General features: G+C 41.7%; 1 protein-coding gene across 2 annotated transcripts in view; it reads left to right on the top strand.

Annotated features, from left to right (window-relative positions):
• Positions 1-23,609, top strand: part of DSCAM (DS cell adhesion molecule) — a 404,264-nt gene that overhangs the window by 210,113 nt on the left and 170,542 nt on the right. For both annotated transcript variants that reach the window (XM_059493997.1, XM_059493996.1), the window contains exons 4-7: positions 2,962-3,240; positions 10,722-10,997; positions 14,620-14,916; positions 15,734-16,009. In XM_059493997.1, the coding sequence (XP_059349980.1) occupies positions 2,962-3,240; positions 10,722-10,997; positions 14,620-14,916; positions 15,734-16,009 (1,128 nt within the window). The remainder of the gene's footprint in view (positions 1-2,961; positions 3,241-10,721; positions 10,998-14,619; positions 14,917-15,733; positions 16,010-23,609) is intronic.

The following is a 23,609-nucleotide window of genomic DNA, read 5'->3' on the forward strand; positions in this document are numbered from 1 at the left end:
ACATGCAACAGAATATACTTCTAAGAGTCATTATAGTGTCCTTTCCCAACAAAAATTTTGTCCTGCAATGAATCCCGTCTCCCAAAATCATTACTGCTTTTTAACCTACACACTCCGAAAAATCCTTATGATTTTTAAAGCACAAAAATTTTCCTCTTCTGTGCTTCAGAGAAGTTCCAAAGTAGAATATTTTAAAACAGCATTTTTGCCTCATTTTTTCCCTGCTGGAAGTCATTTGCAGCCAGTTGTCAAAGGATAGTAAAATAATGATTCAAAATATACTAAACACATATTGGTTTATGTTACTTTGGTATTTTTTTCTCATTGCATGTGATTGCAAATTGTGCTTTCTTTGGTGTTTGGCTTTTTTTTTTGTTTGTTTTTTTGGATTTTCTTCCCCTTAACTGAAATATATGAACTGTAGGAGTTTTAAATAGGAGTCTGTTCCAGGGACAACCTGAAGAACTGCTTTTACTGTCCATTTAAATAATATATTAATATATATTATATTTTAATAAAATACACATTTTCTTCCACAGAGTCAAAGAAAACAGGTCACTGGAATCATATCTTGTGTTTTACAAATCTTGAATATATTTGTAAAACCTCCTCTATAACAGCAAGGTGGGATTTTCTCCATTATACAGGCAAATCTCAGTTTAGCTGTCCTGCAGCTGGGACTCCAGGCTGTGCTGCTGCTGACAAGGCTCAAGTTGAGAAGGAACAAAGGGAAATGACCCTGGGATAGAGAATCCAGGATCTGCTTTGCTGCTTGAGTAGGAATGCACAGGCAATACCTCTAAAAGACAGTTATGCTTTTTTATTATTTAAATATTTAATTATTACTTCCAACTGAAGAAATTGATTTCCTGTAGATGTAACCTTCCTAAGAGCCAGAAGCTGTAATTTCTTGCCTGCTTGTGGGTTTTACTCATTTTACTCTCAGTGAATTCACCACAAAAGAATCTGAGCCTGGTTACAGGGATGCCTGATGACCCAAAGGGCGAGAGAGGAGCTGGCTGATCAATTAGTCAAATTGACATTGGCCTTCCCAACAGCATGCTGGCAGATTGTGCTTTCACTGAGCCAGACATAAACAGCATGGCAAGCTCAAAAATTTGTCCCCTCTTGGTGCCAAATGTGGACCTTGAGGCCACTGATTCATCCAAAAACATTCATTGAACCACCGCCAACGCCTTCCTAATGAGACACTCAGCAAGCTGAATGTGCCTTTGCCCTCAGTGGCTCCGGGTTTTCCTGGCACCTAGAAAGCAGAAAAACCCCTGCTGTCACCTTTCACTGGACTTGGCATTTTGGGGGTTTTATTGAGATATAGTCACACAAAAAAAAAAAAAACCCAAAGATATTTAGTCCCTTTTTTTAATATCATGGTTTTGGTTTCTGGATTGATAGTTTAACTTGAATAGCCTTAAGATGTTTGCTGTCCTGGCTGCCCTCCCAGTTGTGGCTGCAGTTCATAAAGATATATTTAAGCTTGTTTTAAACCAGCTAGTTCAAGTACTGATTACTTTTGGAATAACTTGAATTCAGCATGAACTGCTCCTTTAATCTCTCCAGTTTTGTACAGGAACCTGCTGCAGCTGCCCTGTGAGCAGCACTGAGTTTGCTAAGTTAAAATGACTCTTGAAAATGCCATAATTGTGGCAATTACACCTACATCTAATCAGCTGTGATTAGATATACCCAAAAAGAGGTCAGTGCGTCAGGTAGGAGCTGGTCAGCATGTGGGGTTTCTTTGTGAGACAGAAATGTTAGCAAAGCGTGTGCATGTGATGAGAAAATACTTTGATGAATATTTTTTCAGTATTTTTGTTGCAATAGCTCCAGGATGGGCTGCAAAAAAAAAATTTAAATAGTGTCAACCTCTGTCTCAAAAATTTTGAAATCTGAAATTACAAATAATCTGAAATTATTTCTGATGGATACATGCACCTCTGGTGAAGGCAATCCTGCCAGACATCTGTGAGCTACATAAATCTATGCCAGGTGCTGCACGAGTGAGGGCTGCAGTTGTCAGCAAATTGAGCACAGAAAGATGCACTATTAAGCTGTAAGTTGGTCTTGTCACGTTAAGTTCTTTTCCCACAGAAGAAAAAAAGGCTTGTCTGTCATTTTGACTGCAGATAGAAATCCCTGTGCCTTTGCCCATTTGTCTCCTGACAAGGGAATAAATTGCTCCTTTAATTCAAAGCCTTCAGACCACCGAGAGAAGGGACAATGTGTTGGCTCCAATCTAGTCGAGAAGTGGCAATAATTGCTAAGGCAACACATTTCTGGCTCTCTGTGCCTCTCACAGGGAACATGAAGGATGACCAGCAAAACGTTTGCCACCTGGAAAAAATCCAGTGAGAGGATTTCCAAGCAGTGATGAGCTGCTTCAGCAGCATGTGCTGCTGGATCCCAGCCACCATGACTCAAACTGGTTGGCTGGGTCAGAGAAGCAAACTGTAGTGCCCAAAACACTGGGCAGGTGAGTCAGAAAATGCAGGAGTGTGGTGGTGTTTGAGGGAAGAGATGAGAATCTTGACTCCATGTTTCAGAAGGCTGATTTATTATTTTATTATATATATTATATTAAAATAAAATTATATAATAAAAATATACTAAAGAAAGAGAAAGGGGACATCAGAAGGCTGGAAAAGAATGAATAAAAAAATCTCGTGACAGACCAGAGCCTTGACACAGCTGGACCATGATTGGTCATCAAGTAGAAACAATTCACATGAGACCAATCAATGATGCACCTGTTGGTAAGTAACCTCCAAACCACATTCTAAGCAATCAGATAATTGTTTACATTTCATTTCTGAGGCCTCAGTTTCTCAGGAGAAAAATCCTAGCGAAAGGATTTTCATAAAATATGTCAGTGATGCAGGAGAAAAAATAACTACATGTTGCTTAGCGAGTTAATTTTAAGTTTCTCTGTGTTTCCTGCTTCAGACCCAGCGAATTCAGCTCCATCTATCCTAGATGGGTTTGAGCACCGCAAAGCCATGGCAGGACAGCGAGTGGAGCTGCCTTGCAAAGCATCGGGGCACCCGGCACCAAAGTACCGCTGGCTGAAGGACAACGTGCCCTGGGAGCCCGACAGCCGCTTCCGGCAGACGGTGACGGGGCTGCTCATCGAGAACACGCGGCCCTCGGACTCGGGCAGCTACGTCTGCGAGGTGTGGAACAACTACGGCACCGCCGAGGTCATCGGCCGCCTGCACGTCACACGTAGGTCCTGCCTTGCTGCCACCAGGGAGAGGGGAGTGTCGCGACGCGTCCTTATAAACGGGTTTTGCGACGTTCGTGATCTCAGAGTGCGAGAAAAACTACACAGCACAGGGGATTTGCAGTGATAATCATAAACAAATGCACCTTTATTGAGCGGCTGTCCTGGTTCAGAGCAAATTTGGGAGAGAATACCCAAAGGGGCTCCTCTAGGAAAGCAGATTCAATCAGCCCCTTCCCACAACCGGTCTGGGAGAAAAGTGGAAAAAAACTGTTTATTAAACTATAAAACCTAAACGATATTAAACAGTAAAACCCCTTGCCGCTCCAAAAGAGATGACAAACTGAAAAAGTCCCCTCCCCGGGTTGCAGCTCAGCTCACTCAGTCTCTGATCAGTGCTGGAAATGTCGCAGGCCCGGCCCGGCCCGGTGGGCCACAGGTGGAGCTGCCAGTGCTCTGCTGGGTGTTCAGGCCAGAGCAGGTTTCAAGAGGTCCAAAGAAAAGGGAAAAAAGAAAAAAAACCCACAGTCCAGGGAACTTCTTTTCCTCAGCTAGCTAAAGTAACTAAAAGCAAAGGGGAGCTCTGTCCTGCTGCCTGTCCATCCACAGACAACACAGGCCAGGAGCAGGAATGTGGAGGAGTAAGTGCAGTGTCTGAAAACAAACTGCTGCTTCTTCTCTCCCCCCTTCACTCTCTGGAACAAGTCCTAAAGGTGCAAAACTTATTATTCAGCATAGCAGAACAATTGGGGATAGATGCATCATATAGTCAACCCAGGACAGCAGCCACAGCAAAATGTGATAGAGGTGTCTCTGTCTTTCTGGGAGCCTCTCAGGAATGCCAGCCAGCCCCGTGTCAGCAGACAGCGGGGGGACACTCTCTTGTGCCCCAAGGGTACTGAGGGTATACCTGGGCTGGTCGCCTTTGCAGTAGAAGAGACACTGGAGACATCGGTAGAAGATTAAAGGGCTGACTCTTAGCAGGGTTTAATCCAAGGTTTTATTCTAGGAGTCCCAAAGGAGCGCCTACACCTCTGAGGGCTCCTGCTGAGAGCCCCCAGGAGATGTGCCAAGGTTGCATTTTATTGCCACTATATTACAAGAGTTCTATTGTCATTACATTGCAAGGGTTCCATATTGCTAGAGTTTCGTACCTCCCTGATGTTTCTCAGAGGCATCTCCTCTAGGCACTGACTCTTCCTTGTCCTCACAGCAGCTAACTGACTCCAGTTCCCCACAACCAACCAATCCACTCTTTTATAACACTCTTCTTTCTGGCTATAGCTGTGGCCTGTTAAAATCAGGCCTGCTCCTAATCCTTAATAGTTGGCTCAGCTGCAACTCTTTAGGGGGTAAGATTACATTCTATACTACCTTTATTTACTTATGTTCTATCCCCCTACAACTTTTAAAGGCAGGTGGAAATTGAAAGTAGATAATATTTTACTAAGCAATAAGTGACCCTAAGGGATGGATACTGGGGGACAGACATTTAACAATTTAGGACAGCATGTGGAGTAACACTTGGGGGCGGACCCCTGGCCTCTGGCTAATCACTCGACCACCTGGACCAAAGCTTCTAGATGGAGGGGATGGGATGCTGAGTGATTGACAGAGAGCCAGGGTAGGGATTTGGGGATGATCTCAGCAAAGGAAAGGGATTACACAGGTAAAGGGAGGAGGGTACAATCTGGGGTAAACCATTTGGGAAAAATACGGGGATACAAAAACAAAACTATTACAAAGAATTGGAAAGTATAAAAATACACTACAATAAGGGGGATTAAGGGAGAGAAAAACATAGAGAAAGAGAGAGAGAGGAGAGAGAGAGAGGGGAATATAGCTACCAAACATAGAAACAAAGTCCTTTGGTCCGGTCCAGCTGAGGATCCACCTGTTACATCGGGGAGATCTTGAAAACTCCAGCTAACTCAGAGGTTTTTATTATGATAACTCTATTGAAAATTGCGAGTGGGGGGAACAGACACAATAAAGAATAGATGTAACAGGTAGTCCATGTTCTCAGCAGTAAGCGAGAGCCATTGTCTTCTTGGTCCAGCCATCAGGTAGTGCTTGGCAAAATCTCACTTAGGTCAGCTCACCTCCCCCACGCACCTCCCACGGTTTGGGGGTTTCAGTCTCAGTCCTTGGGAGGAGGGGGAGCTTTTCCACATAGGGGTTTCATGTCTCAGTCCTCTAGGGAGAGGCTTCTCCCATCTCAGTCCATCCGTCACAGTGGTTGTAAAACAGATGAGGGGTCTTCTGTGGGGACCACCAAAAGCTAACTCAGGAAAAGTCCAGTCCAATCCTGGGGAAATTCCTATTGTTGGCTATTGTTACATATCCTCCATGTGATAAATTATAGAGCTACACTGGAAATTGCATCCATTTGCATTTCTGATTGCTCAATTGGCCAACTAACTCATCTCCACAGAGCCTGCTTTGTGTCGTTCCACAACTTTGACGACTTTAATCATTGCTAGGATAAATTAAGGAAACAGAAAGTACAGCAAGGTAAGATAACAACACGATACTGATGCCTAAACAGTTTTGCTTTTACGAATTTTTCATATATTTTTAGTTCTGAAGAATATTATCACAGAGTTATGTAGCTCCTGGTATTTTTAGAAGAGCGGGTGCTGGCAAAGTGCCCCTTTCTCCTTTCACTGGGTTCAGTGTTGCATACACACACTGAACACACTTGTGAACAATAGCTTAGCAAGCCAGAAGCTCTGTTCAGGCCTCAGGATCTTGGCAAGCAACCGTCTCCAACAAGACCAGGATTTCAAACTTGGTCTTTTTTTGGTGGTTCCAATTTCTGTACTTTTCATGATGATCCTGAGGCAGTTGAGAGAAACTTTGGACAGAGACACAGGGAGAGCATGGGCCAGTCCCTGCCTGGGACAGGTTTTTGGCAGTGGGCAGCTGTTGGAATGCTAGACTAGATGCTGAGAATTTTAAACTTTGTGTGCTGAAAGGCACAGACTCACAAGAGAACACTACATGTGACCTGAGACTGTAGAGAAGACTTCCAAAATTGATTGATAGCACTGGGATTACAGGTGTACAGTTAAATAGAAGTGTGTGATATCACAGGGTAGAAAACTTAGAGCTTGAGGTTCTAGAATATAAAAATAAATATGAAGCAAGATAGAAGTTTTAAAGCAGAGGCAAGTTGTTCCTCTTCACCTTCTTCTTCAGGGGTTTAAGTGATGTTTGTAATTGGACAGAAAAGTCTGCATTGCAGGCTTTGAAGGATTGGTTATTGGGTTGAAAGGGAAAATAATCTAAGTGTCGTTTCTTAATGACATAATTTAGTCTTAAAAGACCCTGTAAGAAGAGATAGTTAGCCATTTTGTGCCTTGCTAATGAAAAGCTGCAGAACTCATGGTTGTGAGGCTGTTACACTGATAGGAAATAATAAACACCTGAGTCCAAACATGAAATACCATCTCAAGTGCCTTCAATCCCAACCTCAACAGAGGTAGAAAATAAATACGAAAAACCCCACAGACAACAGCTTTTATTGAGGTGGCCAATGTTATGAGTAGATGCTCAAGTTTAGATTAGTCCCTGGTTTCTGCCCAGGCCCCTGGCAGGAGTCAGGAACTTTATTGAAGTGGCCAGTACCACAAAATCCACTGTCATTCACAAATTCTTTAATAATGGCTGATTTGGTCTATTATAGAACAAATTACCCATTTAATAGATATAAAAATAACAGACATGGGACTTAAAACAGATTTTTTACTCCACTGGAATAAGGACAGAAGAGACTACTAGTAAATAAATCCAGCATGAGGGTAAAGGTACCATTAATTTTACAGCTAGAAAAGAAATTATTTAACTTAGAAAGCAATGTTTCTTACCAACCAATTTATGATGAAGCACACATCAAAATCCTTTCCCTCAATTCCCAGGAAAATAACCATGGAATCTCTGTCCAAACTCCAGGGAGAAGTCCTGTGTGTTTATCAGGATGTGTGTATGGGACATTTCTGCCTCTGTGAAAATTCATGTGTCTTTTATAGTCTTTGTAAAACAGTGTCTCACTCAAGAATATTTATTTTTCTTTTATCTTTTCCCACATCTTCTCTCCAGACTAAGATGTTGATTCCTAGCTGGGGCCTGAGCCCTTTTGGTGCCAGAGATGATCCCTTTGGGCCTTTCACCTGCCTGGGTTATCTCTTCATTTCTGCACCAACCATTTGTGGTAGAGAGGGGGAGAACATGTCCACCCACAGCCAGCACCCTAAAACCTACTCTTACTCACAAGTCCTTCATAATGACCACTCAGGTCTACTACAACATGAATTATTTAGAATAGACACCACAAGGAAAATAGACACAAGACTTTAAACAGATTTAATTACCACACAGGCTAACACAAAAAGAACTACTAGTAGAGAAAAACACAGTGTACTATAATAAAGGTACTAGCTATAGCTAAACTAGCTATAGCTAGTTTAGTTATCTGAACTATAAAGAAATAGTTTAGATTAGAAGCCAGTGTCTTTTTCCAGTGAATGATAGTGATGTGCAGAAGTCTCCTAATTTCTCTCAGTCCCAGGGAAGTGTCTCAATACCAACATCTCAGCATCAATGAGATCTCTCCACACACTCAGGAAGAGTTTTCTGATTATATGAAAATTGTAGTGGTCTCAGAATGGCAAAAGTAGTTGTTTGTTGGTCACTTATTTCTGCTTATCCTTTCCCATGCATTCAAAGCAGGATGTTTATTTCTGCCTAAGGGTGTTTTCAGCCAAGATAATTCATCACAAGACAAACCATTCAGGCCTAGTTTAGATTTGGGGAAGTAGATAAGTCTTTTGCTGTGCCAGGGGGTGAAAGGTCCTGTCACAGTGGATTGTTGGTGTTGTTGCCTGATATCTAAAGAGAAAAACCCTTGCAACAATGCTGAAATGGTAAAATAAAAACCAGACCTTGATGGAAGCTTCCAGGTGTCCCAATGGTCATGGGCACAGCCAGTACTGGATCTCTACAATTTTATAAGTTCAACAAATAAGTATTCTTAACAAATATTGTTCAATTAAAGAGCAGTTGGTTAGGTAATTTTTGGAGTAGGTCCAGGGCTTATTTGCCTCACTTCTTGTTATTTCTTCTCAGATTCTGGTTGTGAAACAAAATGTTCTTCTTGTAGGTCCTCTACTTAAAAATAGGACTAAACAGTATTTCAGGAACGTGTTAGAATGTTAGGTTATTGTTCTAAAATTTGAGAAAAAGGGTGGGAAAAATACCAGGAGCTACATAACTCTGTGATAATATTCTTCAGAGCTAAAAATATATGAAAAATTCGTAAAAGCAAAACTGTTTAGGCATCAGTATCGTGTTGTTATCTTATCTTGCTGTACTTTCTGTTTCCTTAATTTATCCTAGCAATGATTAAAGTCGTCAAAGTTGTGGAACGACACAAAGCAGGCTCTGTGGAGATGAGTTAGTTGGCCAATTGAGCGATCAGAAGTGCAAATGGATGCAATTTCCAGTGTAGCTCTATAATTTATCACATGGAGGATATGTAATTTAGAAGCATGAATTGGGTGCTGGAAAAGAAATTGCAAATGTTCTCATAAATAAAGCTGCCAAACTCTCATTGCCATGACTCATGGTGCTCAGTAATGTTGAATACTCATACTTCCCCTCAGTCGAGTATTCATGTGTGAATATTCTGAATGTTTCACAAATTCTACAAAGATAATTATTACTTCAGGAGCACCACACTGGAAAATTGTTATGCTACTACTGTAGAAAAAACCCACAAAATTGTTTCCTGGAATAGAAATAATGCTCTGTGAACTAACATTTCCACCTAGACAGCATGACTAGCAAACTGAAAAGGGAGAAGTTTGTCAGCAGTTCAGGCCATGAAAATATCCTCACAAATAATTGCACATAATATTTTTGGGCAAAATAAAACCGAGGTGGAAAATCTGCCATTCTCAAGTTATAGCTGAAGACCTTTGGTTCTAAAAATATTCATCAAAATACTCATAAAAAATGAGTTGAATTCCATCTGCCTTGTATGATGCAAAGTCAAAACTTGCAGAGACGTGATGTAATTGTACTGCTGATGATACCCAAAGCATCCCCAGTGCCTGGTGATGTGTTTTTCCTAATGACACTGCACTCAGACACTGGAAATTCACTGGATCAGGCTGGCAGGAAGTAAAAGCTGGGCAAAGAAATTTCACCCCCTCTGCAATGGAGGATGTGGCTCTCTTGCATCATCATGGCTCTGGGATATTAGTCACACTTGAGTGTGACTATTTTGTTTAATGATTGTTGCCAGTTTTTAGCTTTTGTAGTGTTTTTATAGGAAATAGAGATATTCAGTGACTTTTAACATGCATCTGAGCACAGATCAATTAATGTTTTGGACCTTTGTCTGTAATCCAGAATGTCTGAGGCCACTGTGTGTTTTTCTCCAGGACTCTGTTCCTGATTAACCCCTATGGATTTATTCCAACTTTAATGTTATAAAATATTTAATAAAGTGAACAAGTAACTTTTCTTTGTTAAGTGTGTTTATGCACATGTGTGTGTATGCAAGCTGCTAAAAGAAAAAATAGGATGGCCTGTATTTTGTGTCAGAGATAGCACCAGTGGTGATAGCAACCCCTTATCTTTATAACGAAGTCAAACCAATTTATACAAGGCACGAGATGAAATCTGTGTTCTGCAGTGATGATAAATCCTAGGTGGCAGGATAAAGATTGTTTTCCTCGCATTTACATTTATGACTTTCCTTCAGTACTGTTCATCCTCTTTTTTTGCCATGTAAAACTTGCATTCTCCTGTCCCACTATTTCTTTAGGCTGACTTGAAAATATTGTAATCCTCCCACATCAAAGCAGAAAATCTGGTGAGCCCACACACTAAAGAACTTCCATGTGGACATATCAAATGGATATCCGTGGGTGTACCTGCATTAACATCTTCCAGTCTTGAGAGCTAATCTTTTAATTGGCCTTTATTGCAGTTGTTCACATGAGAGAGTAGTTTGGGAAATGGTAAATTTGGCTCCTTTTGCCCAAAATTAAACCAGAAAATGAGTTTCAGGAATGCACTTAATGCACAAGATTCAAAGGTCGGCACTGAACTAATGTGAAATAACCTCCTGCCCTCCCAAAACCTGTGCAGTACCATGTTAAATGCCTCAGCACTAGTGGTGGTACTTGTAGGTCTGGTCCCACTGTTCACCTGGGCATGGGATTATGTGTTGAATTTGTTATCCCTGTAGACCTATTTTTTTTGTCATGGGTGTTGGTGGAATAAATGTATTTTTTAGAGCAATACAGTTATCTGTTATTTATTGTTATTTATTTATTTGGTGTTTTCTTTTAAGAAGGGTATGGCTGTGATTTTTATTGTGAGAGTTGATTTGTTACTTGCACACAAATGCACATTTATACTGAATAATCTCTATTTCCCTTTCTCTCTCCCTTACTTCAACCCAAACCTCCAGAACCGCTAAAAGCCACCATCAGCCCGCGCAAGGTCAAAAGCAGCGTCGGCAGCCAAGTGTCCTTGTCCTGCAGCGTGACGGGGACCGAGGACCAGGAGCTGTCCTGGTACCGCAACGGGGAGATCATCAACCCTGGCAGCAACGTGCGCATCACCGGCGTCAACCGCGAGAACCTGATCATGGACGGCATGGCCAAGAGCGACGGCGGCGCCTACCAGTGCTTCGTGCGCAAGGACAAGATGTCAGCACAGGACTACGTCCAGGTGGTGCTGGAAGGTCAGTCTCCACCTGCCTAGCAAGTTTGGTTTTTAAAATTATGCACAAGTTGGCTTTGGTGATGTTGTTTTAGAATGGTGATGCCTTAAAGATCTAGAAATGAAGAAATGCGCTTTAGAGGCAATATTCGCAGAATTCCAGAATCACCAGGTTGGGAGAGACCTTAAAGATCATCGAGTCCAGCCCAGCCCCAACAGCTCAACTGAACCCTGGCCCCCAGTGCCACATCCAGGCTTTGTTAAACACACCCAGGCATGGGGACTCCACAACCTCCCCAGGCAGCCATTCCAGAACTTTATCACTCTTTCAGTGAAAACCTTTTCCCTGCTCTCCAACCTGTATTTCCCCTGGTGCAGCTCGAGGCTGTGTGCTCTGGCTGTGTCAGTGCTGCTGGAGCAAGAGCCCAGCCCCAGGTGAGCACAGGCACCTTTCAGGAGCTGTGCAGAGTGATGGGGGCAGCCCTGAGTCTCCTTTTCTCCAGGCTGAGCACCCCCAGCTCCCTCAGGGCTTCCTCACAGGGTTTGTGTTCCCAGCCCCTCTCCAGCCTCTTCGGGTCCTCTGGATGTGCTCAAGCATCTCAACATCCTTCCCTGAGGGGCCCAGACCTGGACACAGTATTGATATAAGAAGTAATCTATAATAAAAATAGGAAAGCAATAGGACCTGGTCTTTAATTGGAGGACTCCAGGGGCAGATATGGAAAAATACCAACCCCACATAGGGTGAACACAGTTTTGCAAGTTTAGCAAATCAGCATAATTGAAAGGAATTCTCAATTAGAACCTCGAGTAATGAAGTAATTCTCCCCCCTGGTTCCACCTCTTCTGGAGGCCCTTTTTCTTCAGCTACTGGCTGTACTTTGTTTATGAGGAAGTGTCTTGGGAGGGTAGCTTATCCTAGGCTCCCAGGAAAAAGCAAGATGGTATTGGGGCCTTTGGGAATGTGTTTTGTCTTTCTGTCTGTCATGGTAGGAAAAGTACTGAAGATAGTTGGGAACTGTGTAACCATACAATAATGGTCTACTCTAATTCAAGAGTTATTAATATATATTAAGAATATATACAAGTAAAAATCATTTTGGCACCAGTGGAGTTTATGAAAAAAGAAGGTAATTATGAAATGTCCATGGGGTTTATTGTGCCCTACTCATAAGAGAATGGAAAAATCAATTTGAAAAAAAAAGAAAATCCTTCCCAAGCAGATCTCTGTTAAAAATCCAAACATTGCTTTTCTGGTTGGGTGTATTGGCTGAGGGCTTGGAGATCATCTTAAATAACTGATACCATGTTCTACATGATAATGAAGGGAGGAAAGTCATCAATTTGCACAGAGGCATCTCTCTAATGAGGCTGTGGTGCAGGCATGGCATGGACACTATTTTTAGAGTCTCTGTAGAAGAAGAAGAGATTACCTGCCTGGACCGAGTTACCTCAGCAACCATCTCCCGTGACTAGGAAAGCCTAAAGAGCATATTGATAATCTATCATGGTGTCTGGAGAGTGCAGGTTATCAGACAGCAACAGCAGGGAAGATTTCAAAGACACTCAGGTCTCACTGTGAAAATAATGTCTGCTTTCATCTCAAAAAAAAGCCTGTCACTTGAATTAAAAAAAGGGGGGGAAAAAGAGGAGGAGGGGTGGCAGAGGTACATAGTGTGCACGCTCACAGATTTATTGGCCCTGTGTCAGCTCCCTTACAGGATAAAAAGTTGTTTTGTTTTTTTTTTTTGTGTCTCTGCTATTCTGTTTTTTGAGGGGTGACAGTATCCAAAGGAAAGGGAGAGAGTCAGGAATGAAAATAAATAAAAAAATTAGAAACTGTCACATAACCAATGGGACAGAAATGAAAGAGAGAGGGGGCAGAGGAAAATAAAATGAAATCAGATAAAATCAAATGCTCTTCCAGAGATGCTGAGGCCTTTCAACATTCTGAGAATGCCAGTGCTTATCTTTTTACCATGTGGCAAGCAAGGGAATTTTGCAGCCCTGTTTTTAAAGTAATATTTTCAAAGGAAAACAAACACACACTGCATGACCACAGAAAGGACTTCCAAACTAATACCAGGGTGTCAGCACTCCTAAATGTTACCCCACTGAACTCTCTAGAGAGGTGGGTATTTAACCCTGCTCCCTGCTTACAAAGTTTCTGTGCCCACCCATTTTCTTTATTCATTTCCCTGTTACAGGCTGAGCATTTTGGGAGACAGTTCGCAAGATAAAGTGTTTGAATGCTCTCATTCAGAGAAATATTTATCTGTAGCACAAAATGACCACTGAAAGAAATTGGCATCATTGCTGTTACAGGCAATCTCCATTCAGAAAAGCTTAATTTAACACTTTCCTAAATGGGGCACTCCATGTCAGGACTAAACTGCTGTGTGAAACCAACCTATGCAAGTTGTGCCTGGCTCTTGGCAGCAGGATTCATCCTAAACTTCCCAAGGAGCTAAAATCTGCCAGGACACTCTCCAAATGTGTTGAGGTTTTGCTGTATGTCTTTTATAATGAACTCCATATGGTTTTAAAACTTGTCTGCAGGAACACAGGAGTTTGTAGAGATCCCTGATCCTGTTCAAGTGTTTTTCATACAGCAGAGCCACTACCAGATTTCTCAGAAGATGTAAAAAACACTTGCCATAAGCAAAGGGTCATTTAAGTGCTCTACTGGCAGAATTTATTTCCCTCTCTCAATAATTAGGGTTACATCCTGGAAAATCATTGCTTGTGTTGCTTCTAAGAAAGATCATGGCTCATGGGATGCACTCCAGTGTCGCAGTCATATTTTCTGGAAAAATCTCTTTGCCCCAGATTTTCTCCTGGGAAGCTGGAAAGCCTCAGAGAAAAATAACAATAATTATCTGATTTCCTTTTCCTGAAACTCAGCTGTTTGGACTTAAAACAATGAACAATTCTTTGCACGGTTTTTTTGCATTTTCTATATTGTAAGCCTTGTTTTAGTGATATGATAGAAGTTCTACAGGTAAAGAATCTCCTTGACCATTCCACCTCAGCACTTGACTGAAGTTTTGATTGGCAACGGATAAACCTCTTGAGATGTGTTTGTTCTCTCTTCTGCAAGGGGCCAGCAGAAGAATTAAAAATGCAGTCTTTTTTTTTATTTTAATTATATAAAAAAGGGTGAAATGTCACTGTCGTATTTTCTGGAAAAATCTCTTTGCCCAGGATTTTCTCCTGGGAAGCTGAGAAGCCTCAGAGAAAAATGAAACCAATAATTATCTGATTTGCTTCTCCTGTGTTTTGCTGCTTTGGAATGTGTTTGGAGATTGTTTACCAACAGGTGATTATTTCATTGGTGAATTGTTTTGACTTAATGGCCAAGTGGGGCCAGGCTGTGTCAAGGCTCTGAAGAGAGAGTCACAAGTTTTCATTAGTATCTTTTAGCCTTCCGTGTGTATCCTTTTTTCCATTCTTTAGTATAGTTTAGTATAGTATTCTTTAACATAATATAGTATCATAAAATAATAAATTAGCCTTCTAAGAAGATGGAGTCAGATTCATTCCTTCCTGCCACAGGGCACCCCACAAATACAACACTCCAGAGTAGAGGGGACAAGCTTTACACCACGTAAGCACTCTTTTGCTGCTTTTCTCTCCCTCTGCAGACGGAACTCCCAAAATCATCTCTGCCTTCAGCGAGAAAGTGGTGAGCCCAGGAGAGCCAGTGTCCCTGATGTGCAACGTGAAGGGGACTCCCCTGCCCACCATCACCTGGACACTGGATGAGGACCCCATCGTGAAGGACGGCAGCCACAGGATCAGCCAGATCATCACCTCTGAGGGCAACGTGGTCAGTTACCTGAACATCTCCAACACCCAGGTCCGGGACGGGGGAGTTTATCGCTGCACTGCCAACAACTCTGCGGGAGTCGTCCTGTACCAGGCTCGAATAAACGTAAGAGGTGCTTGTCAAATCAGCTCCTCAAAAAAAACACACATAACTCATTGTAGTGGAGAAGAAGATTGTTGCATGTGATGAGATTTTGGAATGCCAAAAACCGACTTAATGGTTTTGTCCTCTTCTTTTCTCCCCCCTGCTCTCTTTTCCCACCCTGCCTCTCCAGCCCCATCTAGAAAGTGTATGGTATAGTTAAATGTTGGAAGAACCCTTTGGCTTGTGTCCTTTAGTCTATTTTTCCTCTGCTCATCTCTACTAGTTCACAGTCTCTTTGCTTTAGTCCTGCTGTGCATGTTTTGTTTTCCTTCTCCTTTCTTCCTTTACCTGTCCAACATCCATTGTAATTATTCATGTGTGCAGAACTTTACCTTGAATTTCTGGCTCTACATGGCATAATACCCATCCTCATGGGTATATATATACTTTATATACATAGCAAATAAAAAAGCTAATTGTTTCAGTGTTCTCATGTGTAACAGGAGTCTAGCTCCATATCAGTGTTAGTATTTCACATTAGTTAAATCACACTCAGCCTTTTAATTTGTAACACAGCAAAGATTTTATCAGGCAAGTGCTGGATAACACAAATATATACCCCCACATAATTAGCATGGATGCTGCAGGGTAAGGAAAAAGTAGAGCATACAAAGATTAGGAAAACTGCTTAAGTAGCTCTTAAAAGTAAAAATCTGTCAAATGCTAAGAAGCACGGCGCGAGCCACGTCCATTAACATCTGTATATCCAGAAATAATTTCACCCATTCCCTCGAGCAAACGTGCCTTTAAATTGTCCTCAAGAGCTCCTTTCCTTGCCTTGGCAGGGCCAGCGAGCATCCGGCCCATGAAGAACATCACGGCCATCGCGGGGAGGGACACCTACATCCACTGCAGGGTCATCGGGTACCCCTACTACTCCATCAAGTGGTACAAGAACTCCAACCTGCTGCCCTTCAACCATCGCCAAGTGGCGTTTGAGAACAACGGCACGCTGAAGCTCTCGGACGTGCAGAAGGAGGTGGATGAGGGCGAGTACACCTGCAACGTCCTGGTCCAGCCCCAGCTGTCCACCAGCCAGAGCGTGCACGTGACAGTGAAAGGTGAGCACAGCTCGGTCTTGGGTTTCATGTTGCTGAAATGGCTCCCGAGGTATTAAAGAGTCTTTTTTCCCAGCTCCACAACCAAAGAAGTCAAGATTCCTCAGCTCTGGTTTTCAAGGTTGTTTATTTGCTCTTACCTAATACATTCTTTCTCTGACCTGTGGAGGTCTGTCCAGCACGTTGGGTTCAGGCACACTGAACACCCTTGGGGTGGTGTGATCTTTTCATACTAAGAACTACGTGTACTTTATTTATAATAATTTTCCAATACCTATCACCTATGTTAGACAGTCTGTCTCTACCCTAAACCAATCCAGAAGTGTCACCATCACAGCAGAAAATGGACGACAAGAAGAAGAAGAAAGACAGGACACGCCCAGACTCCACGCCCAGATTGCCTCCTGAACTCCCATTCTAAATCCCAAAAATTCTCCTTTTTCACCCTGTGATAAATTCACTATCATTCTACTCAAACTCTTGTGGCTTGTAACTCTTCACACAAAGTTGGTAATTGTTTCCATGGGTTAAAATCAAAGGCACAGGTGTTTTCCACTCCGTGCCAAGGTCTCTGAGCTCCTTGAAAGGGTCTAGAGCCCTCCAGGGCAGTCAGAGGAATGTCCTGGGTTCTGAGAGCTGGGAAAAGCAGAGCCTGGCTAATTGCTGGGTCGTTGGTGGAATTGCACACGTAGGATTGTCCTGGCATGCGGAAAACGAGCTGTTTGAGGAGGTTAATCCAGATTTGTGTTTATATTTAATGATGACACAGAGCTAATCAGTCATTGTGTCTTGTTCTCTCCTGACTTTTACCCTCCTTGGCACAGTTGGTCCTTGTTCTTGTTGTTGCCTCTGCGTGGGGGCCTTGCATCTCAAGTTTGCTATGAACACTTTTTGCTACAACTAAATCAGGAAATTAATGGTTTGTCACACACATTTCACTGGTGACTGTTTCTCTACTGGACAACAAAGTTCCAATTTTCATTAGCCAGTGACTTTCTGGCTTTTAAAACATGAGATGAGAATTTTAATGTCTGTACTTTTGTCACTAAGCAGAGACAGGAACTAAAAGCATTAACCTTGCTTTCCTCTTATTAAGTGATTATCTGAGCGCTCTTCATGCTTAGAAAGATAACACTGTAAATAAATTTGACTTGAAATTCTAATAGGATGCTTCAAATCTAGTCAAATAGTCCAAAACAAGGATGTTCAGATGGCCCTGAAAGACTTCAGAAAGAGATTGAGAATAGGAATTTTTTACCATTGTGTCCTGACTGTTCTGACATTGGCAATGTTCAGACCTATTCATGAGGACACAAAAGACAGAAAACCTGATTGCAGTAGCTCCTAGTTTTGAGCAATGGGGCCACTAAATACTGCACTTCATGTGAGCCTGTAGGAAGAACTGGAGTATAATTTCGCTATTCCTGAAGTTATTAGAAGCTTTTCCTGGATTGGTTTTTTGGAGGTTTTTTTTGGAGCCAGAGGAGAGGAAGGAAGAGAGGTTGAATCTTGTATCCATTCTCAGATAAAATGCAGAGAGCAGTAAGGTAAAATGACTTTGTTACGGACATCTGATCTCAACTTCCTTCTGCTCTGTTAGTTTTGGCTTTAGCACTCTGGAGTGATGCAATTGCTATTTTTTTCCCAAGGGTTTAGGGGATTAGCTTTAAACCACGAGCAATTTGGACTCTGAAAGGCATGACATCTCCCACACCTGAGACCATCAGGGGCACTGGTCACAAGCTGTGGCATGAAAAGCCAACATCATCTTTTGTTTTCATGTGTGTTGTGCTTTGCTTGACATTACAATGATATAACAGATCTGCTGATAGGGTTTAGGAACTGAATGACAAATCAATCACTGTGTTGCTGCTGCACTAAGAGGCCACCATGGAAATTCTGGTGGGGAAAAGCTGCCTCTTAAATGATGCCATTTTTCAAATGACTGTCAAAATTTATGTAGCCAGACAAAACAAATCCAGCAGTCACAGTCATTGAAATAGAAACAAAACCAGTCACTGAGAACACCAACTAGTATCTCAGGTGAAATATTGCTTTTTCTTCTATCGGGTTACAGTTTCCAACTTGACAATTCCTCCCCCAGAAAGCAGATTTCCAGCTCCAGCAATTTGGATTGAGCTGTAACTTTTGCCAATGATTTTACTTCCTTGATGGGGTTCTACCTCCCACTAGACCAGGTTGCTCCAAGCCTAGAAAAGACATTGTAATTTGAAAATAAGGTTAATAGCCTGGTTTCATCTAGAAAGCCCAAAATGTCACAGGTGAGGTTTTTAGGTCAGACCTGAACAGTTCTCAATGTTCTGCTGTTGTAGCTTGAGGTCAGCAGTGCCACAGCAGATTTTATCTAACATACTAGGGGGAGGCAAAAGTGGCCTGGTGCTTTAAAATATTATTAATGTGTGTGTGTGTTGCCTTTTCATTTTATAGATTCCAAACCTAATGGGTTGAATTTTTAAGCACTTCTATTTGATACCAAAAAATTACAAAATATGGTCCAGCTTGCATACTGGAGGTTAAAAGTACTCTGAAATACATTATAAGGGAAGTTAAAATCAATGCTCAAATATCCTTATTTACAGTTCAGCTTCTCCTACCATCAGTATAAATATTTTTTTCCAGAGAAAACAGAGGGAGAATTATTGTTCATCTTCAATACAAGTCCTTTGCTTTGCTCTCAGTTCTGCTACAAGCTTTGTGGGTGACCTCAAACCATTCACCTGAAGCGTGACTCACAATAGATGACACTGAATGAGCTGTTACTTAGTTGGGTTTTTTCCCTGTCCATGTTCTGTTTTGAGGACATAATTATAAATTTCCTCATGAGTATATCATCTCTGTGGTATCAGAATGTTTCAGAAACAATGTGTTCATTTTCAAAAGCCACCTGGGTCACCAGGAAAAATGGCAATAAGGCACAAACTGAACTAAAAAATATCCACACATTTTTTGTATATTCAATTTCAGAAGCTTATGGGTTAATTTTTCCAGTTCACCTGCCTTTATGTAGCATTTATATGTTCAAAGCCCTGCTCCCATTGAAATGAAGTTGCTCCTGAGAGTTTTGTTTCCTCCTTCAGAGCAGTCACGTCACCCAGCTTAGCAACCCCCTGGGAAAGACAGATTTTAGTAATTTAATTAGCTTTATCTGACAGATCTGTGGCAAAGGTAAATGCAGAATTTGGCTCTACGGGCCAGCATTTATCTGCATTAGGCAAACAAATGGTTTTTAGAGTTGGCAGCTCTCTGCCACATTGACTTTCCACTTTCCAAATCCTCCAGCATGTGAAGCATCCTGGTTCTGGGCTGGGATGAAGACTTGCTTAAAGCAGCATTTAAATAAAAACATGCAACACCATGAGTGTGCTATCAAACACAAGAGTGCTGTCCACTCTGCAGGGTATTTTGACATTTGCAAACATCCAAATGAAAGTTAAATCATCCTTCAGAAATCATGATAAGGTCACAGATAGGAGAATAGGTAGGAGAACATTTCTTGACAATAATTTTAAATGAACTGTTGGCTTCCAGAGAACCTTAGAGGGGCTTTCAGAGCCTTGCTGTGCATGCTCCCACCTAGCAGGCTCTGGGAAAGCCAAAAACTTGGGAGCTGGGCACTTCTGTGGTATTTGGCCTTAGATCCTCTGCTTCTTTGCCCTGCTGATCAGAACAATCAATGAGACGCCATGTGAAATCTCTTGTCCTATTTTTTAGGAATAACTGCTGCCCTCATCTGCATAGCCACATGTCATTGCTGTCCTGTCCTGTCATTCCTGCCCTGCTCTCTCCTCTCAGCTCTTGCCTTCCCCTTGTCTCTCCCAAAATCTGGATTTGGGAGGCAGCAGTGCCCTGAGCTGGCTGAGTGCATGAGCTGCCAGGAGAACGTGCAGGTTTCTGCTTGGCAGATTTAACTCCCATGGAACTATGCCTGAGTTCCAACAGGGCTTTTTGGAAATCAAGCCAACTTGGTTTTTTTGGGGTTTTTTTTGTATTTGGACAAATTATTTGGCCAGTTCTTATTTCTGACAGAAAGCCATGCAAACTACCCACCCTGTAATGCACAAGTAACAGAGGGAGACCACAACTGTACTTACATTCTTAATTTCTGTATTCCACACTTGCTGACCTTTGCAACTGTAATAAAACCTTTTCAGCACATGTTGCTTTGGCCTATGTTAGGTGTAATTTTATTTTTAGCTTTTTTTTGTTAAGTAAACTGAACCCCCTTTCCCTTGCCTCCTGCAAAGTGGGAACAGCAGTTACTGCCATCATCAGAAATAATTGAGATTAGCCTTGCTAAGGATACTGGCACACTCTTTGCCAAGAACAGAATTATTCTTAGCAGCCCCAGTTTTTTGCTCTGTGTTCAGCCCAGCTGTTGTGGTTTGCCAGAGGAGTTTGTACACATTTGCCAAAGGCAGAGAACTGCTGGAATCAGAGATCCTAAAGAGAAGAATATTCTGTAGAAGATGCAGACTTTCTGTTCACTCCTTCTCACAATGACCTGTCCTTCTCAGCTTTCTCCAGCTCTTCCTTTTCCAAGTCCTGGCTCTTCTCTGGGTTCCAAAATCAATCTGAACTCAAAGTGTTTATCATCTCAGCTCTCATTTCCACTCTGCCTTGTTCTCAAGACTCAAAATGACCCTTTCCTATTGGATACCCCAACCTTTTTCCCATTCTCCAGTTCCAGTCCTCTCTGCCATCCTTCAGGTTCAAACACTGGAGTGACAAATCTGCCCCGATTTCTGAAATCTCACCTGACTGACCCAGACACTGAAAGGCAGTGCTGGGATGTGCTCAGGGCTGCTTGGACTCTGTCACTGCAAAATATCCTCTCCACATCTGATCCTGTGGGGGTTTTGTTTATTTATTGACTTGGTTTGGCTCAGAATGCAAAATTTGGGCACCATTGTGATGTCTTTTATAGGTACAGTAAAAACATCTGAGGCTGGTGCCATCACCTGAATTGGAAATCCACTGCTAAATCCATGAGGCAGGTGGGACTTCTCAGGTTTCACAATACCTTAGTTTTGGGGTTTTTTTCTGGTTTTATGGTAAATTGATATTTACCATGTCTCAGTTTTCCCACTCTCCCACCTTCTTCTTGGAAATGGCCAAAGAATTGTAGCTGAAATCTTCCAGCTGAAATGACTCAGCCTGAGGCAGACACCTGGCCTGGCAAACTGCTACCCAAACAAAAGTCAAACTTCAAGCAAATGAAAATAGTCTCATCATGGGAAGTGTTGGCAAACAAAGAAAGAAGTTATATTACCCACCCTATGTCTAATTTTCATATTTCCATTAAAAAAAAAAAAAACACAATAAAGTTGAAGGATATTAAAATAATAATAGCAGCATCTCTTTTACAGCATTTTAGTAGATCTCAGAGCTTTTAAGAACAGGAGTGAGTTATTATCTCCATTTTTTTTTTATTATGCAATTTATAGTAATAGTTTTTCCAGCTCCAGTAAAAGCCATCAGTAGTAAGTGATGATTTTCTTGTCATCAGTCTCATGGGACACATTCTCATGTAAACAGCCTGCTGCTATTCACACTTCTCCAACAGGAATTAATTGAAAAAGAAGCCCCTGAGAGGGAAGGGTACAGCATCATTAAAATAAAAAGTGTGGTGTTCAAAAGGACTGTTTCTGATCTTGTTGAGCTTATGTATTTCATTGATTTAGAAAGGTTCTTGTATGTAAAGTGAGCACCTCACCTGTTGTGAACCACAAAAAGGAATTGTACCAGCCTTGTTTCATGTTAGAATACAAGCAAACCAAACAGGGGCTACTTCTAAATAGCTTCATGTTTGCAACTCTTTGAATAGATCCTCCTCATCTTTCCTAGGAAGTGTCTAGCTCTTTCTAATATCTGCAATTCTGTTTGTGAATTTGCATTGCAAATCAGTTCAGGAAGGGTTGGTTTAGATAGTGAAAAATATGCAGGCACAAGAGAGGAAAAAATCATCATTGGAAATCTTGCAGGATTCTTCAATCAATCTGCTAATCTGTGCATGCTTCAGCCTGGAATTGTGGATTATAGCAAGTGGGAGTTGAGCTTCATGCACAAATCTCAGATCTTATCTGTCCTACTGACTGACTTTGCCAATAGATTGAATCAGAAAAAAACCAACTTCTGGCCTTGACGTCTTTCAGATCTTTCTTTCATTATATCACTTTCTGCCCTTTTTCCACTCCCCCATGCTATATGGTTTTGGATGCCCTCAAACTTGTCACAACTTCCTTGGAAAGAAATGCTCAGACCCCTCAAAGTGACTGAAGTTGTCATGTACAGGAATCACAGCAGGGCCCTGTGGTCAGAGTGATGAGAATGCGCCATTGTGCAAAACATCCTGGAAAATGCACTTAGGAATTCTTCTCAGGTCCCATCATGGGCATGGGGAGTAGTTTTGGGGGACAAGCAGTGGCAGAGCCTGATTTAAGAGAATTTGCACTTTGATAGGGATGTCTCAAGTGTGTCTGACCTGTAGAAATTCCTGAAAATAAGAGTGGAACAGGCTGATATTCTTGACGGGTCTGTGTAAATTTTTTTTGCCATTCAGCATCTTAAAGTTAGCTTTGCACTAAAATTCCTGATTTACATTCTGTAAAGTCTCACAAGTATCATCTGGATGTTTCTTACTGTGCACCAATACATTTCTAATGAAACTCCTCTAATGACTTCACCCCTGACACTGCAGAAATGGTCACCCAAAAATGTCTGTTAAAGTTGTTTCACCACTATCCCAGTATTCATGACGAGGAATTAGTATGCACAAATCTAAAACTTTTCATTTAAATCTAAATCAAAACTCCCTGGATTTTATGTGTTCTATCTTTCTATGTGCACATTTTATATGTTCTATCTTTCAAATATAATTTATGTCTGTGTATGGATGTATTTATTTGGGAATTATACAACCAATGTGAAATGAGCCTTAACACTTCAATAAGTGGCTCAATTAAGGAGTTCAAGATGCTTTGTATACTATTTTTATCAAAAACTGGCCCTCTTCACTGTCTTACAGTGCAGATTTGTTTACTTAAGATTTTAAGGTGTTTTCTTGCTCTTTTTCTGTGTTTATTTTGTCAATTATCTTTTGGCTCTGGTGATTTAGTTGGACTTTTCACAGTGATACCTGAGGACAAAAATCACTTTAAATCAGGTAGGGGCTGAACAAGAGCAATATCTCTGGAGCAGGTTCCAAAAGTGAGGCCTTTAATTAGGAAGTACTTCACCAATGAAGGGATCAGCTTGTTGCATGAAAATACTGCAGCTGCTGTCTTATCTTCACATCAAGGTTTTCTCTCTCACAAATAAATAAAGCAAATTCATCCCCTTGGGCAGGGAAGTGAGCTCCCCACCACCCCAGCTTTGCAGGGTGTTTCAGGATGATAAGGGCTTGCACTTTTCTCCTCACAAAGGAGGCTGAAAGGACAGGGTTCCACAGATGGATGAGACATGACTTAAAAGCACTTTTGGTTTCTACACAACATTTTAAATGGTCTCTCCTTTTGGAGAAGCTCCCACTGCAGCATCAGGGATCCTGTGAGTGTTGGATGGCAGGAAAGGGGAATAGGGACTG

This window comes from Ammospiza nelsoni, chromosome 2 (genome assembly GCF_027579445.1).
Source record: "Ammospiza nelsoni isolate bAmmNel1 chromosome 2, bAmmNel1.pri, whole genome shotgun sequence".
NCBI classification, from domain to species: Eukaryota; Metazoa; Chordata; class Aves; order Passeriformes; family Passerellidae; genus Ammospiza; species Ammospiza nelsoni.